The 18,290-nt window shown below is 41.3% G+C and overlaps 2 protein-coding genes across 5 annotated transcripts in view; one reads left to right on the forward strand and one right to left on the reverse strand.

Moving 5' to 3' along the window:
• Positions 1 to 644: 644 nt before the first annotated feature.
• Positions 645 to 10,095, forward strand: LOC135090249 (PCNA-interacting partner-like). The gene is made up of 12 exons (XM_063986845.1): positions 645 to 1,312; positions 2,367 to 2,520; positions 2,991 to 3,190; positions 4,074 to 4,222; positions 4,327 to 4,480; positions 4,723 to 5,406; positions 5,656 to 5,810; positions 6,275 to 6,488; positions 7,015 to 7,166; positions 7,521 to 7,637; positions 7,831 to 7,996; positions 8,233 to 10,095. The coding sequence occupies exons 2-12, from the start codon at positions 2,373 to 2,375 to the stop codon at positions 8,515 to 8,517; spliced, it is 2,424 nt and encodes an 807-aa protein (XP_063842915.1). The 5' UTR covers positions 645 to 1,312; positions 2,367 to 2,372; the 3' UTR covers positions 8,518 to 10,095.
• A 1,070-nt stretch (positions 10,096 to 11,165) lies between these two features.
• Positions 11,166 to 18,290, reverse strand: part of LOC135090254 (glycine receptor subunit alpha-2-like) — a 49,694-nt gene continuing 42,569 nt past the window's right edge. For 3 of the 4 annotated variants that reach the window (XM_063986853.1, XM_063986851.1, XM_063986852.1), the window contains exons 8-12: positions 16,136 to 16,270; positions 14,175 to 14,373; positions 13,287 to 13,391; positions 13,054 to 13,123; positions 11,166 to 12,410 (exon numbers count right to left, since the gene is read on the reverse strand). In XM_063986853.1, the coding sequence (XP_063842923.1) occupies positions 12,105 to 12,410; positions 13,054 to 13,123; positions 13,287 to 13,391; positions 14,175 to 14,373; positions 16,136 to 16,270 (815 nt within the window). In that variant the 3' untranslated portion in view covers positions 11,166 to 12,104. The remainder of the gene's footprint in view (positions 12,411 to 13,053; positions 13,124 to 13,286; positions 13,392 to 14,174; positions 14,374 to 16,135; positions 16,271 to 18,290) is intronic. The other variant, XM_063986854.1, reaches the window with a different exon arrangement.

Genomic DNA, 18,290 nt, shown 5'->3' on the forward strand with positions numbered 1-18,290 from the left:
GGTAAAAAGTTATGAAGGTTTTCAGGGTTGTCCTCATGATGCTAGTTACACACATACACACACACACACACACACACACACATATAGATTGAGATAGATATGTAGATAGATAGACAGATAGATTTTTTTTTTTTTTATGTAGGAAGGACACTGGCCAAGGGCAACAAAAAATCTAATAAAAAAAATGCCCACTGAAATGCCAGTCCCATAAAAGGGTCAAAGCAGTGGTCAAAAATTGCTGAATAAGTGTCTTGAAACCTCCCTCTTGTAGGAATTCAAGTCATAAGAAGGTGGAAATACAAAAGCAGGCAGGGAGTTCCAGAGTTTACCAGAGAAAGGGATGAATAATTGAGAATACTGGTTAACTCTTGCGTTAGAGAGGTGGACAGAATAGGGGTGAGAGAAAGAAGAAAGTCTTGTGCAGCGAGGCCGCGGAAGGAGGGGAGGCATGCAGTTAGCAAGATCAGAAGAGCAGTTAGCATGAAAATAGCGGTAGAAGACAGCAACATTGCGGCGGTGAGAGAGAGGCTGAAGACAGTCAGTTAGAGGAGAGGAGTTGATGAGACGAAAAGCTTTTGATTCCACCCTGTCTAGAAGAGCAGTATGAGTGGAACCCACCCCCAGACATGTGAAGCATACTCCATACATGGACGGATAAGGCCCTTGTACAGAGTTAGCAGCTGGGGGGGTGAGAAAAACTGGCGGAGACGTCTCAGAACACCTAACTTCATAGAAGCTGTTTTAGCTAGAGATAAGATGTGAAGTTTCCAGTTCAGATTATAAGTAAAGGACAGACCGAGGATGTTCAGTGTAGAAGAGGGGGACAGTTGAGTGTCATTGAAGAAGAGGGGATAGTTGTCTGGAAGGTTGTGTCGAGTTGATAGATGGAGGAATTGAGTTTTTGAGGCATTGAATAATACCAAGTTTGCTCTGCCCCAATCAGAAATTTTAGAAAGATCAGAAGTCAAGCGTTCTGTGGCTTCCCTGCGTGATATGTTTATCTCCTGAAGGGTTGGACGTCTATGAAAAGACGGTAGATAGGTAGATAGATGGATAGAAATAGTGTGTGTGTGTGTGTGTGTGTGTACCTAGTAGTAAATATATGAATTTCTTTACTTAACAATAATTTCTAAAGAATTAATCATGTGTAATCAACAACTGTACCATCAAGATCAGAATTAGTACGCCCCGTTGGAAAGAATCCCCCACCAAAATTTCAAATTAATCAGCTGAGGGCGGGAGACGTCAGCCTCTTTTCATCTCCCTCTATTTTGACGTTTTTAAGACTCCCTGTTTGATTTTAAGACTCCAGGTGAGTGAAACAAGCACAAGAGAGGTGTTATAATATATTAGTCTACATTTGAAAGATATTATTAGCTCGAGATAAGGGAATAAACTTAACAGCTGTCTGATTTGAATACTTACGCAGCACTTAAGAGATAGTATAGTTATATCCTAGTGGTGATTACTAATTGTTTGGTGATTATACATATGTTTGGGTATTTGAACATTGATATTGTCTAATTACTTTATCCGATGCCATTTTTTCGTTAATTAGCACTGCTCCAGGTACTTAAATAATTCTAATGGGTTTTATTGTATCTTTAATGTTCTCTTTAGTCTTAAATGTGGTGGCTTGAGTAACCTCACCTGTACTCTTCCTGCTTACCCGCCACAATTCTGCCCCTATACCAGGCCGGCAATCCCATAGAGGGTTGCACACACACACACACACACTCTTATCCCCGTCAGCCCCTGGTGGAAAAGGAGTGTTACGTGAACCACTGTAGTTTAGGCATAGAGCAGCTGGCCACACACATCCGCAGCAAGGCCCACAGCACACACTGGTTTAGCCCTGCCCTTCGTAATGAGACCATTTCAATACCGAGACCATGGCAGAGGCAGGGTACTTCCTATGGTGCCCCACTTTCTGACTGGATTCACATGTTAGTGGGCCTACCAAGTGTCCCCACACTGGCACCTCAGTGGCCCTCCCCCCCCCTTTTTTTTTTTTATAAATTTTGTTGCTCTTCGCTAGCATCCTCCTTACAAGAGAGAGAGAGAGAGAGAGAGAGAGAGAGAGAGAGAGAGAGAGAGAGAGAGAGAGAGAGAGAGAGAGAGAGAGAGAAGAAACCTACCAGGAGCTGACGAGATCGCATAATTTTCATGCATTTACCACTGTTTCTCTCCACTCTTCCTTGCTGCATGCTCTCACCCAGTATTCTCCTCGTACATTTCATCCACTCCAGGCAAGCCCTTCCTTTTAACCTCTTAAACCTCCCACATTCATCTGCCCTCATTATTCTTTACTAGTTTTCTGTCACATGCCACACTACAAGACAGACAAAACTGCTTCATCACTCCAGGTAAAGATGGCAGGTGAGAAGTGTGGGGCAGCAGAGACCAGCGACATACATGCTGACACCCCCAGACCCAGAGTGGTGTTCCTGGTGCCAGCCCTCGACAGCCCCCAGCAGCAGCAGGAAGTGGTCACCAAGATTCAGGAGTTCGTTGCCCCTGGTATGTGTGTTGTGTCGTCTAATGATTAAGATGGCAAGCAGGTGAGCGTCTTACAAGCTGTCTGGTTCATTAAGAGAAAGTAGGTAAGGATGTTGAACGAGATGATGATGATAATGATATTTCCTTATTTTTTTTCTGGTAAAAGTGATGTGGGTTTTCAAGATCCATCTGTCTACGTATCAAGCCATTACCTTCTACCAGTGAGATAACCAAGGGAAAGCTTTCACACACACACACACACACACACACACACACACACACACACACACACACACACACACACACACACACACACACATCTCCCCACCAGCATTGTCACACCTTAGCTATAGTGTGTGTGTGTCTGTGTGTCTAGGCTCTCTTCCATACCACAGCAAGAAGAACCTTACTCAAACCTTAAAATACAAACACATTTACACCCACTTGCACTCCTTAAAACACTAACAAACGCACTTGTCCACCCCCTGCAGAGAGTGTGGAGACCTGTGAAGGAGTCATCTATGTGGGGCAGGTTGGGTGGGAGGAGACCAGTCAGGTGCAGAGCCTTACCAGTCACCTGATGTCCACCTGCCGGAGACATGACCTGCTGCCCTCAGAATGCTGTGTCCTCCTCTCCCTACATGACCAGTACCAGGCCATCCAACTCTGCCTGGCTCGGATTAACAAAGTGGTGTGTGTTGGTGGGTGAGGCTGGGTCATGAGTGTGTGTTAGGCCTGTGTTCCGAAAGACTGTGCTCTCTCACTGCGACTATTTTCAAAAGCCACAGAGATGACTAGCCAGGTTCTCAAGAGTATTTCTCCTGTTGATAGTGTAGAAATCTTGTTAATTTTTCACTAGAAATACTCATAAAAACCTGCCATTTAGTATAAAACCATATTCAGAAATGCTCTTCTCTCTCTTACCACAACTATTTTCAAAGGCCACAGAGATGACTAGCTGGGTCCTCAAGAGTGTTTCTCCTGTTGATAGTGTAGAAATCTTGTTAATCTGTCTCTAGAATCATATAAATCAACTAGAGCCTTTTGAAAGTAGTGGAGGTGTAGCCAGAAGTGTTTTATAATATGAGCCTTAGTTTATGAATAGATGGACTGATCACATACTGGTAGTATGTTTGTGAAGGGGTGAAACAAGAGAGAGAAACAGACATGAGTGAAGAATGGCTCATTAATAAATTGGGTTGCGAGTCTGTGTGTTTGTTGATACTAGATGGTAGACAAGCTAATTATGCAGTGATAGGATATTTGTGGAGATGAAAGTAGAGGGAGAAATAGAGACACGAATGACAAACACACATGAAAAGCAAAGCAGTAAAAGATGATTGATGAATTAGTAAGCTCAAACACGAATAACATGATTATATATTTGTGGAGACGAAAGAGGGAGAAACAGATATGAGTGAAGAATAAACATTAATGTCTAGGCAGTAAAAGATGAGTGATGAATTGATAAGCTCACACTAAAAGATTGCCAGTGACATTTTGATGAAGTTTTGATGAGCGGATGAATCAATAATATGTCAATTTGATGTTACTGAGGCACACTTCAATTTCAGAGACAAGGGGAGTTTATGGCAGCAGCGAGTGATGTGCTGGACGTGTGGAATGCGATGTACAGGGAGACAGTAGCAGCCAGGACCCTGAGTGAGGCACAGGAGGCAAAGGACCTTGAGGGGGTGAACCATCTCACTGCCAGCCAGGAAAGGTACATAGTTGACCTTTTAGATAAATAATTTTCCTCCTCCATCATCACCATTAATGTTCAAAATAAGGTTAGATGTTAGCTAATGTCCCATCCTTCCCTTGCAGCTGTGACCCACTGAAGAAAGAGTTGCAGGATGTGATCAGGGACTACCGGGACTTCCTGGCCAACTCTGTGTGTGTGGACCACTTTCGGGTGTTTGAGTGCCTGCGGGGACTCCTGAAGGATGATCCAGTGCTCTTCAGGGATGCATTTTCCAAGGTAGTGGCTGTTTGTGGGCAGAAGGAAGAAGAGGGATTGGAATGCTGTTGTGTTTATATAATGGGGTGGCCCAAAGCACCACACGCACGCACGCACTATCTGGCAACCCCTCATGGGATGACCTACACAATGCACCACACACAACCTTCACACTCTTAGCCCCATCACCCCTCAGTGGAAGTATATAGATAGCTATGCTTCTGAAAATATTCCATATAATCTAACCTGGCTTAAACTTACAGGTGTACATCATTGAAGGCCTGGAGCTGCTGCCATTGATGGAGAGAGAACTTCTAAAACTCATCTTTGACGGCTCACAAGTGTACAGAGTGAGTGTTGAGGTGCCCTTCTCTATTGCTGCCCCTCCCTCACCCTCCAACCTCAACATCTCAGGCATACACGAGACCAGCATCCTGCAAACACCCTCCAGACAAGACAAAGAGCAGGCAGAGGAGATAGACAACGCATATTGCAAGGACACACAGAATCCACAAGTGCAGCACGACAACGAGCAAACAGATGAAAAAGACAACGATACAGATAATTCCAAAAGCACAGACGCCCCACAAACTCCCTCTAGTCACAGCAAACACCAAACAAACCAGACAGACAGCATGGAAAGTGACACAAATGATGCAGACAGCCAAGGGAAAGGCATCAAAGCCATCATACAAGTGGAAAAGGAGGAGAACACCCTGGAAGATGTCATAAACACAACTGCTCCACGTGCCTCCAAACCCACAGAGAGGAGTGAGTCTGAGGAATATGTGGAGAGGCTGATCCTGGCCCACCTGCGGCTCCTGATTAACACGCGGGATGAGCTGGCCCTCACTCTGGCTTGCAGCATGCCAGGGCGGGAGATCACACACCAGGGCTTCACCGACATCAGGCAGGAGGCACAACGCAAGGAAATGCCCATGTATCAGGTAGGGAGGGATACATGAGTTCAGGGATGGGCAGGATTAGAGTGAGGATATGGAAAGGTAAACTAAAAAATGCCACTTGATCTACATATAAAAAATTAATGCTGATGTGTTAAGCAGTCACTTAGATTAATACTCCATCTATACCAGGCTTGAAGTCACACACTCATACACACATCACTCACACTTTAAGAAAAACATCACAACAATACACAAAAAGAAATGTCTCAGAACCACCTCCATCACCACCAGACCATTGTGTCGTTCATCCTGCGACTGCGGCTGGGAGGCAAGGGGTACCAGCCAGAGCCCAACAACCCGGTGCTGCCCCATGCCAAGCCACTCGGGGAGTTTGTGGACGCCCTCATGAAACTGCAGAACATTCTTGAGGCACAGACTGACTCCAGGTGGCTACTGTGTGACTTGTGTTTTTGTTTCAGTCTCAAGATATTTGCAGTCATGGTGGTTTTCTTCATGTTCAAGCCTTTACTATTTTTGAATCTTGATTTATGAATGATTTGTGTTCCTTAGAAAATGTTTGTAAATTAGGAATAACCGTAGATTTTGAAATTTTCCGTTTAATGCATTTTCATTATTTTATGTAGTTTTGCTGATTCTTGTGAATGTGTTACTTCATTTCTAATTTGACACAAAATACAAAACTTTCACTTATAGCTTTGAAATATTTGTAAATTGGGACTGACTTATATTTGAGAACCAATGACATGACTGCAAATCGGAGAGGCTTAGTTTTAACCTCCAAAAAACCAAACTAAGGACCTTCTGTTCATGAACCCAGCAATAATGACTAACTTATAAGCATCCTCACCCACCATTACCTGCTCACAAAGTCACACCTGTGCACTGATAGGCAAGGCGCATTGAGGGTCCTCAATGGCATAAAGACTGGCCTGGAGAAGATGAAGGGCTGCCTGCTGAAGCGTTCCGTGATAGGTGCCGTCACTGACCGTCTGTCTGCGGCACTGAGACACCTGATGGAGGCAGCTGAGGGTGGTGATGGTGCTGGTGCTGGTCAGGGTTACTCAAAAAGCACCAAGCCAAGCACTCTTCACCCATCACTCAAGGTCAGGATGCCTTTCTTTACACTATATGAGCTGTTACTCTTGTATTCTTCTCTTTATCTATATACCAGGCTGGCAGTCCCACATGGGGTGAGGCAGACAAAGCACCACACACACATCATTCACATCCTTAGCTCTGTCAGCCCCAGTGGAAAAGGAGAGTCTTGTTGACCACTGTACTAAACCCCAGGAGCTTAGGCATAGCACAGCTGGCCACACTTCCATATTCTTGAAAATGTAAATTCTGCCTCATGCTGCCTTATTCCAAATATATTATTGTCACTGGTAACTTTTATATTGTAATTACATTCTGTCATTGTCTTGTACAAGTATATTAAAATTCCAGCTTCCATATGCCACACTGCAACATATCTACTAACCAAAATTGGTCGGCTAGATACTTGGATTAGTCGCTGCAGCTTCATTTTTCAAACAAGCTATGGATATCTATTAATTTCCACCAATAACTTCACTCAGTCTTGTGTTTTTGTCTCCCTTGGATGCTTACCTTTCCTGCGTTCCTCTCCAGCACCTGATCCGCCTGTGTGATGTGGTGGGTGGGCAGGTGTACACTGGTGGGGTGGTGGACGCGCTGGGCGGGGACCTCCTCACTCAGCTCAGCAGCTCAAAAAAGAAAACCCAAACACCTGTCAGGATCCCATCTGTCCTCAACTTGTTCAGGTGAGACACAAGGACTTCCAGTAAGTTTTTTCACATGAATATTTGGTTCAGTATATGTGAATGAGGAGTGTGGCAGTGGGAAGCAAGGACTATCAATGGAATGTTCTCTGCATTATCTGTACAATGAATTCTGACTCTTTTCCCTTCTTTCTTTATATAATAGAGGAATGGGACAGTGGAAGGTAAGGAGTATAGATGAAAGGTTCTCTTCATTACCTGCTAGAGAAATAGTGACACTGTATTTTCCCTTTTGTCATAAAATAGTCTTCCTGATGTTACCAGCAATGTTTTCCTATCCAAAATATACTTTCCCTTGATGTAAAGACATTTTAAAAGGGATTCTCAATGTTTCAGGTCACCGGCAGAAGTGCTTCAAGAAAAAGGAGAGAAGGGAGAGGAGGAAGAGGACCTGGAAACAAGACTTAAGAGAAAGATGGGAAAGGCTACAACTGCTGCTGCACAACCTAAGAGGTGGAGATCTTGTTCAAGAGTAAACTTTCATTGTGTTTATTATATCTGTAACTTCCTCTTTAAAACCTATCATGGTTGCATCAAAGTGAGGAAACATCACATGTGGTATTAATATTATAAAAAAAGAAAACAGCATGAAAAAGACAAAAGACAGACATTTCTAACCAATGTTTTGTATCCTTACACTCTGCAGGTATAAGTCAGACTGCTCCTGGGCGCCCGTCGACCTCTCCCCAATACACGTGGATAAGCTGAACTTCTCCACGTCCTCACCTATTGCTGGCCCCTCACTCAAGGTTGTGGGGAATGCTGCCAAGCGATCTGAGGACTGGAGGGACACTGTGGCATCTGTAACACAGGTAAATAAAGAAGACGGGATCTCTCTCTCTCTCTCTCTCTCTCTCTCTCTCTCTCTCTCTCTCTCTCTCTCTCTCTCTCTCTCTCTCTCTCTCTCTCTCTCTCTCTCTCTCTCTCTCTCTCTCTCTCTCTCTCTCTCATGTCAAGGATACCAGTCAAAATAAAAGGAAATAAAGTGACTCAATAGAGAGAAAATAAACTATCTACATGCCAAACTAACAATAAATAAAATGTTCAGAGGGAAGAGTCTGCTCCTGAAAGCCAAACAAGTTCCTCCCCATGCAAGTCTTCCTCCCTGGCCACCCCAAAGGGACCCAAGGCAGGGGACAACAAATCCAAGAAGGTGAAAAGCAAGAGGTCACTCCTGAAGGACATTTCCAACATGGCCAGCAAGAGTGAGGAGACACAAAGCAAGAAGCAGAAGGCACCAGAAGTTAAGAAGGCTGCACCCAAGAAAAGGAAGGAGAAAACTAAACCATTGCTGCAGGGACAAAGATCTATCACCTCCTTCTTCAAGTCTTAAGTGTGTGTGTGTGTGTGTGTGTGTATGTGTGTTGTCATTACACTGCAAGGTGATAAAAATGGATGAGCGACAGAAATAATATATACATTTTATCTTAAGCCTAACGTGTGTCTTCTAGTGGTGTGTATCTTAGCATTTCTATACTAAGATAAATAATATATACATTTTATCTTAAGCCTAATGTGTGTCTTCTAGTGGACTGTATTTTAGCAATTCTATACTAAAATAAAAAAACAAAACACCATACAAACATGCACACATCATTTATACATTGGGCTGAGTGTGTGAATGATGCATATGTGTGTTTGTGTGTGTCAGTCATCCCGAGTGGGACTGCCAGCCTGTGGTATATAGATAGATAGATATTAAGGTATGGTTTGTATTTAGTGTGGTGGAAAAACAGCTTCCTATTCTAATGTAGCTGACTAGATAACTTTATGGACAGCTCCACTTCATTCCTTCGTGGCACATGATTTAATGGGGTATCTTGTGGAGAAACTTTTGCTGATGGTTGTGTGGAAGAGTAAGCAAATCCAGTCCTCTATTTATTTATTCATGGATTGGAATATTTTACTCTTAGGCTGTGTGTTTAAGGCTCGTATGGGATTTGGGATCATATTACGTAGTAAGTATTCTAATAGTTTTTCTATATTTATCTCATTTTACTTTGCTCTCTCCATCAGTATCATTAAAAAATCTGATGAAAGGGATGTACAGTGCATAAGATATGCTTTAAGGGTGTGTGGTTGTGTGGTGTGTGTATGTAGCTGTGGGTGTAAATGTAGTATGGTGTTTGTGTGTGTGTGTGTGGGATAGTGTGGTGTGATATGGTGTTTGTGGATGTGTGTGTGTTTGGTGTGGTGTGGGATGGGGCAGTGTGGTGTAGTATATATAGTGTGTGTGTGTGTGTGTGTGTGTCTTGATACTCAGGCTTAATGAAAACCTTGAGATTCTAATATATTACACAGAGCAGCTTCTATATTCTGTCAGTATACCAGAGTCTCGTGTGTGAAGGTTGTTTTTAGCCATGCCAGTCACTGTGAGAATAAAGTTACTTATGATTGCAACAGCGGGGATTCACTCCAGTCTTATAATGGGAACATATAAAAGTAATTCATGTATATTTGTATGCCAAAATTATAAAAAGTACAGCACAAGGCATTATAGAGGCACATTATACATTTTTATTTATTGTATCTTTGTTTATACATTTTTAAGAGATTTGTTTCCTGTGTAATTGCAAACTTGTTCCATGAATATATGCTTAGAATGAGACCCTGGTATGGTGTGTGCAGCATGCAATGGGCATCTGCCATCAAGCACGTGTTGACCAAAGATGACGAGACAATGTCAAGTGGATTAAGAACATGAAGGGTTTGAGTGGATGACATTCCATGTGAAAATTAACAGCTTTGCTAAAGCTGAAAATTATGAGATTAAAAGTATCTTAATTTTAATGATGAAATGTGTTTTATAATATATATTCAAGAATTAATTCTTATTTTACTATATTGCAAATAATATATATTGCTATAATTATACTTTGAAATGGCAAATAAATTAAATCAAAATCTTCAAGTTTTGTTCAATTTCTACTAATAATCCTCCTTGAAGTCAAGCACAGAACCAGGACTTTACTTCCCAATACCTGTATGCATGTATCAGAGACCTGTTAACTTGTCAGTCAGCTTTCACACCACCTGGAAGGGAAAGACCAGCCAGGTGAAGTGAGTGGTGAGGAAAAATAACTGTATGTGTGTGTATGTGTGTGTGTGTGTGTGCTCAGGGTAAGAGTTTAGCTATTATCGTGCATGGAAGCATTCTAAAGAGGGTTTTTCTGTGACTTGTTCCAACATGCTACAAGCACACAAATAGATATATGCATACACATTCTCTCTCTCTCTCTCTCTCTCTCTCTCTCTCTCTCTCTCTCTCTCTCTCTCTCTCTCTCTCTCTCTTTCATACCCCACACACACACACTTACTTCCCACAATGTATAATGTTATCATCTTCCTGACTCCACCACATCCTCCTGCACTGCCACTGCACTCCTGCACTGGGAGATTCAGGGGACTGTGTGCTGGATCATCCTGGTCACTGCTTGCGGCTAGCCTGACAATTCTCCTGCCTCACCCTTAACCTTTGAGCAAACTTAATTCCTCAACACTGTGTACCTTGAATGATCTTAAAAAGTCCATTAGCACATTCAACTTATGGTTCTTGCCACTCACTCACTCTTAAAAAAATACTATGATCATTTAAACATAAAACACATCATTACCAAAGAAGTGGTTGTGTCTAAACAATACAGTACGTAAACTTAAAGGAAAAAATATCACTTGAGCTTTAAAATGAGATGTTAAGGAATTGTTCTTATTGAAATACAGATAAGTAAATCAATACTAAATTCGTAATGTGTCTATAAAAAGTATCTCTGGCCTAATGACAGTAAAAAATATTCAGGAGATGGATGAAGAGGAGAAAAATTTATGCAGAAAACAAACATTCACTATTGACCTCACAAGAATCAGAAATACCTTAGAGGATAAGGAAGAGAAAAAAAAAATCATAGAAAAAGAACATATACTACTGTCTAACATTCCTGTCCATGCTCAGCTACAGAGGAGGTACCAAGACAAACATATTCAATAATACCATAACATCTATTCACAAATTGCTGTAGATCATAAGGGACACTCAAACTATCCAGCATAAAGTACACAAATACAATATACATACAACACAATTTATCATTCCAACACACATACATCTTTCTCTCCCAAACGATCATTTGTAATATTTCACACATCTGCAGAACAAACACTGTAACGTGCTCGACCTTACAAGTCCTCCCACAGTGGCTGGGGAAAATGACAGCTGAATTATAGTGTAAATATGCTTGTGGGAAAGTAATGGCTAAACAAGAACAATGAAGAGTAAATATTGGTGTCAAAACAAAGGAAAAGGAGAAAGGCATAGTCATAACATGGAATTATGTATGTGATGTATGTGTGTACTGACGTGTAGATGAAATTGAATATGTAAATCAATAAAGGGACATGTAAAATAAATGATAATAGTAATGTATCTTGTACTTTAGTTATGTGTTCTCTCTCTCTCTCTCTCTCTCTCTCTCTCTCTCTCTCAGGAAAAGCAAAGAAATAGTGATCATTTTCCCATGCTAATAAAGGCACACGTGTACAGTAACTCGCACTGAAGGGGTGGAGGTTTTGGTGAGTCTGGGATGATGAAATGGCAAGGATGTGATGAAATGAATGTGATGTGATGTGATGCAAGCTATGTTGTCATGGAAATATGCTCTTCCTTTCTCACTACTAGTACTACTACTACTACTACTACTACTGCTGCTGCTGCTACTATGATGACAATAACTGCCTAGCCTATCACTGAAAAAAATGAAAAGAGAAAATTCAATAATAGCTTTTCTAATGACAATGATACTACTACTACTACTACTACTACTACTAACATAACTTCAACTCAGCACACACAGGCAAAACAAACAGAACCACAACCCACTATCCCCACCACCCCTTCACTACTCCATCACCACCCACCCTGATCCCCTACGTGGCCTCCACCGTTGCGTTGTTCCCCTTCAGACTGGGAATGGCTGCCTGGGAGCCCGACAGGAACCAGCCCCAGTAGGCTAGGTTGAACACGAAGAAGAAGGAGGGAAGCAGGACCAGCGAGACCCTATCCACTTTTTTTGACGACGGGAGAGAAATTTTCAAGGAGTCACCGAGAATCCAGCTGCAGTTTTTGACGTTCTGCTGCTTCTGCTCTTGGTGTGTTGCTGGTGTGTCCTGGGCTGAGGGTGTCTGTAGGAGGTCTGAGTCTAGGCAGTGTGTTCCCCCTTGCTGGCTGAGATGCTGTGATAAGTGAGAGAGTTCACAATCTGATGGTGTCTTTTAGAATTGGGAGGGTTTTTCTATGTGTCAGAACTGGTGTAGGGTGAAAGATGAGTTAAAATAAAGGTAGGTCTCTGTGTTACTTCCCCCCTTGCTGGCTGAAGTACTGTCTCTGAGGGAGTGCATGATCTAAGTTCTATACAAAAAAGAAAGTTGAGATGGTGTTCTAAAGTTGTGTGTGGGTTTTTCTTTGTCAGGAATGGGCAAGGATAAAAAATGAATGAAAAAGTCAACCCTCAATGCCACTTTAGAAATAAAAAAAGAAAGAAAGAAAGAAAAACAGGAAGGGGAGAATGAAAAAGATCTGAGCAGTTTAGTATAGCCAGCTCTTTCAGTTCCTCTCCTCTTGCTTGGGATGAATGTGTGTGTGTGTGTGTGTGAGAGAGATGGATGTTAACTGGACTAATAAGTTAAGATTATTTCCATTATTACTAACACTACTACTGGTACTTCTATGACTACCACAATACTACTACCACAACAATAATAACAACTACTACTGCTACTACTATTACCATTACAACAACAACAACTAAGACTTACTACTACTACTACTACTACAACTAAGACTAGCACTACTACTACTACTACTACTATTACTCACCTTTAATGATATCTTCACCACTTTGGAAGAGGAAGTAGCAATGCGACCACTCTTTTCCATCTCCAGTAACCTGAGGAGGAGGAGGAGGAGCGTGAAGAGATGGAGGAAGGAAATAAAAGAGGAAGAGACAGAGATGAAAAATAAAATATCTTTCTGGTTTACTTCATTCCAACACACAATGACAATTACACAGATATGAGCATGAACAAAATTAAAGATCAAGACACACTCACTTGATGACGGCACCAAACTCCAGCAGGACGATACTGACGAAGGAAAGGCAGGAGAGGAGCCACACATCGATGGCCCTCACATAGCTCACCCGGGGAGTTGACTGCCTGTAGGGGATGCTGAACTTAAGGACCTGGATTCTGAGGCAGGTCACAAGTGGCCTACAATAAGAGTGTTTAAGAGTTTTTTCACTTCTTTCCTTCCATTCTCCTTTCCTTCTTTCTGCCTTTCCTTCCTTCCTTTACCCTCACTAATGCTTCATATCTTTAAAATTTATCCTATCTTATTCCTTATCCTTATAATCTCTTCCTCTGTCTCTTCATTCCTTTCCCTCACTTTCTTCCATCCTCCTTCCCTTCCCATTTGTCTTTTCCACACTCCCTTCTTCCTTTCTTCCTTTCCTCTCCTTCCTTCCTCCCTTCTCTCCTTTCCTTCCTCCCTCCCTTCCTTTCTCTTTCTCCCTTGCTCTCTCTCTCTCCTTTCCTTCCTTCCTTCTAACTTTTGCCATCACTATCAACTTATAGCCTTCAAACAACTGTTCTACTTTATTCCTCATCCTTATTATCCTTTCCTTTCTACACCCAACACCAAGGAAAATAGAGTGAAATTTTTTCCTTGCCCAACACCTAACATGAATCATAAGTGCCCAAGAGGAACCTAAGTATTCAGAAACTTTTAGCTCTCTCACCATGACTATTTTAAAAGGCCACAGACATTTAACCAGGTTCTCAAGAGTGTTTCTCATGTTAATAATGTAGAAATCTTGTTAACCCATCACTAGAACTATAAAAAAAACACTCTTAAAAACATGTGTAACTTTAACTAGAGGTTTTTGGAAGTAATGGAGGTGCTGGCAGATGTGTTGCAGAATGTGACACTAGAACACCTACATAGCAACACCAAGAAGAGCTGACATGGTGAGGATGGTCGTAATGCAGAGAGTCATGCGGCCTGGGATGGCATCAGCGGGCACCAGGAGTGACACGAAGGACACCACCACGAAGAGGCCCGAGGGGAGGTAGACCTGGAGCAGCATGTAGGACAGGCGCCGAGTCAGGTGAACTCGGAAAGCCAGGGCGGGGTAGGTGCCTGTAGGATGAAAGAAAAATAAATAAATAAAGATGAATAAAAAATCTTTAAAATAGGTAAAAAGGAGATGCTGGTAATGAAAGGAAGAGGAAAAATTATGTAAAAATGAAGTGAAATAATGTGATGAAGGAAAGGGGGACATGATGTGAAGGGATGAGGAGTGAAAGGTGGGATGAATGTTGTGATGGTTGTGGTGGTGCAAGAGAAGGAGGGAGGGAGGCAGGGAGGGAGGGAGGTGACAAGTATACAGGAAATGAAAAGATAGCGAAAATTCTGTTTGTCTGTAGTGAGGGAATAAATTAACAAATGAAGGAACGGGGGAAAAAAGAAGAAAGGAAGAAAAAGAGGATGGAAGGTGGAGCCTGAAGGGAAGGGATAGTAAGAAAAGGATTTGCCTTTTAGTCCTCATTGAGGAGAAAATGGAGGGAAGACTCTCTCTCTCTCTCTCTCTCTCTCTCTCTCTCTCTTTCTGCATCAATTATTACCATCTCCATCTCTATTCATAGTTTTCATGAGTTTTGCTGACATATAAATCATTATCAAATTTGTCCCTCACTCAGGCTTCTATCTTGCTTAGCTACACATTACCACTTTTTGCCTCATGCATGTTGATTACAGAATGTCTACCGCTAACAGAAACCCACATGACAAAACATATCGCTTTTTTTTTTTTTCTCCTTGCTTTTTTCTACTTGTGACTCCCAGTGATATTTTCTTTCCTTTTTCCTACAAGTCTTCGTGTACATGGATATGCATTATTTGTGGTTATTTTCTTGCTGTAGGATGTTATGTATTCATGAAATGTCCTCTTGTCTCTGTGTTCGTCTACCTGTCTGTCTGTTTCTTCGTCTGTCTCTCTGCAAGATTTATAGAAAAGTCTGGCCGTGTGTTTATGTACTTGTCTGAATGTTTATGTTTATCTCTGTCTGTCCATCTGCCTGTTTCTTCAACTGTCTCTCTGCAAGATGTATGGAAAAGTTTTGCCTGTATTTTTGTGTACTTGTCTGAATGTTTATATGTTTGTCTCTCTGTAAAATATATATCTTTTTTTCATCTGTCTCTCTGTAAAATATACGTCTGTTTCTTTGTCTGTCTCTTTAAGATAGACGTCTGTTTGTTCGTGTGTCTCTTTGCATGATGTACTGAAAAGTTTGACTGAAGACCTGTGTACTTGTCTCCCTGTGAAATATATCTTTAAATAAGTTATTAATAGATTTATTTATTTATATTTTTTTATGAATTATAGGCGCCATGAATATACGGAGGTGGACTCAAGTGTTTCATAAAGTCTACGGTAAAGGTTTGCCGTATTTCACTTAGTCTACGGGAGATCATTGCCACATTTCTCCGACTCTTAGCTTGATCACATGTTTCCTACCTGCTCTTACTTTATTTGATCCATTTTCACCCTTTCTCCACTTTCTTTTATTCTAGAAAATTTCTCATCTTAATCTAATTTTTCTCAAGCGTTTCCTTTTTATCTCTTTATTCGTACATATTCCCATACAGACAGCCGCTTCTTTCTCATCTTCTCTCCAAGCCTTTCCTTTCTGTCTCTATCTTTTTCCATCATTTCTTTATTCCCTTTTACCTAATTTTTTTTCAAGCCTTTCCTTTCTCTCTGTCTCTTAAACCTTACTGATTTCACACAGACAACCACATATTACTTCTCATATTTTCTCCAATTCACCTTTTCTTCCCTTCTATCTCATCTTATCTCTTCCCATACAGACAACCTCACCTTATCTGCTCCCCAACTCACCGTAAACATCCTGGACTCTCGTGTAGGGATCTGCTTCCTCGAACCTGACGAGGAATTGTTCACTGTGGATCATTTTGGACACCTCAAGGCCAGGCGGGACCCACACGTACACGTTTCTGTCCAGCGTGTAGGCGTCTGCGTAACGTGGGGAGTCAGTCAGAGAAGCGAGAGGATGATGTGTTACAGAGCTGTCGATAGTTGGTGAAACAAACTTGGCAAAAATGTGGTAAGTGCATGCACATAATATATTTTCAAGAAGTTGGATATTTATGGATGATGGTGGTAAATAGTTCAAGTGCCCACGAGAGAGAAAGAGAGAGTGAGAGAGGAAATGCGTTATAGGTTTGTCGATGAGTGGAGCAAAACTTAGCAAGGACTTGGTCACTGTATAAACATCATATATTTTCAAGGAGATGTTGGGGAAGTTTATGGGGTATGTCTTAAGTGCTAACTGCTAAAGAGTTGCATTGTGTAAGAGACGAAAGGGAATGTATTACAGAGTCGTGAATGAGTGGAGCAAATTTAGCAAGAACGTATTAAGTGCGTAGCGATTATATATTTTCAAAGGGAGGTTGGATAAATGAATGGGTGATGATGGATGGTAATCTGTAAATGCTTAAGAGTTGTAGTGAGTAAGCCAGCTGGTCTTTGGTTGTCTCCGTATCTTTGTTCTTCGGTTTCTACAGCGGAGTGACACTATGCCAGTGGGTAGATAAACAAATCTATTTAAAACAGAATTTATGGGTAAAAATTAATACTTTATTGATTGATATTGATTTGCAATGCCCACAGTATTCTTGTATTCCTCTTGCATTCAACTTTATGATATAGAAAAATATTACAAGGAAATTTTTTGCCATTTTCAGGTCCTTAGAAAAATCATAGACGATAAAAAAAAAAGATCTGATAATGCAAAAAAAAAAGTTTCCTTGATTAAAAGAGAGAAAACAAATTTAGAGGGTAAAAACAGCAATTTATTGATTCATCTGAACTTTTTTTTTACGTCATATTATTCTCGTATCCTTCCTTCATGTTTGTCAGCTTTGCAATGATCAGATATTTTTTTACCCATATTTTTTTTTCTTTTTTTAGGGTGCAGCACTCGGAAAACTGCAGCATTGAATATATTGACGCTGGTGAAGGCTGATTCATTTTTCCTTCGTTATAAGGTGCTTGGTGATTATGGGGAAAGATGGGAAAGGTAAAAAGTGTGTGTATGTGTGTGTGCGTGTGTGTGTGTGTGTGTGTTGAGATGAAGTGCAGGGAACCGTTCTCGTAATAAACTTTAATGGGAGGTAATGATCCACCTGTGTTTTTTGGCACAGTAAACACTTTTTTTTTTTTACCTGCTCTTATGTAAATGAAGTTGATTAGTTTACCTGGAATTTTTTTTTTAGGAAAGGACTCTCTCTCTCTCTCTCTCTCTCTCTCTCTCTCTCTCTCTCTCTACCCTTACATAAATCACTATATACATAACAGACGAAAATAAGAAAAGAATAAATAAATAAATAAACAGAGGAAGAGAAAATAAAATAAATCACCACTTCGTCACTATAAAATCGACATTAATCACACAACTTGGTACAAATACGTCCCAAAAGAGAAAAAAAAATCTTTACATACGTAACATACATATGCAAGGAAGGGAGAGGAGGAGGAGGAGGAGGAGGAGGAATACATCACCGAGGCCCTTTCTCATTTTCTGTCATAAAAAAACGGAGCTGACACGTGACCAAACCGTGACGCGGGAGTAACATACGAGGGCATAACTTTCTAGCAAGTAAACCCACAACACTGACAACACTGCCAGCTTGTCACGCAACACCCCAAGCTGAACCGTGACGGGGTGGGGCGGGAGGTAGTGTCAATAAGGCTCGTGTTCAGAAGCGGTTTGCTCTCTCGCTCCAACTATTTCTAAGTCACAGGTATGATAAGTTCTCAAGATTGTTTCTCCTGTTGATAATGTAGAAACCTTGTTAATCTGTCACTAGCACCATAAAAACAAACTAGAAAACCCTTGTACGTTATGTGTCTTCACCAAAACTACTTTCAAAGCTGTTTATATTCCTTTCTATTCCTCTTCCTCCTCCTCCTTTTTCCACCACTACCACCGCCACCACCACCACCCTTCCAGTAATGATAATGCAAACGCTAA

This window comes from Scylla paramamosain, chromosome 34 (genome assembly GCF_035594125.1).
Source record: "Scylla paramamosain isolate STU-SP2022 chromosome 34, ASM3559412v1, whole genome shotgun sequence".
NCBI lineage: Eukaryota > Metazoa > Arthropoda > Malacostraca > Decapoda > Portunidae > Scylla > Scylla paramamosain.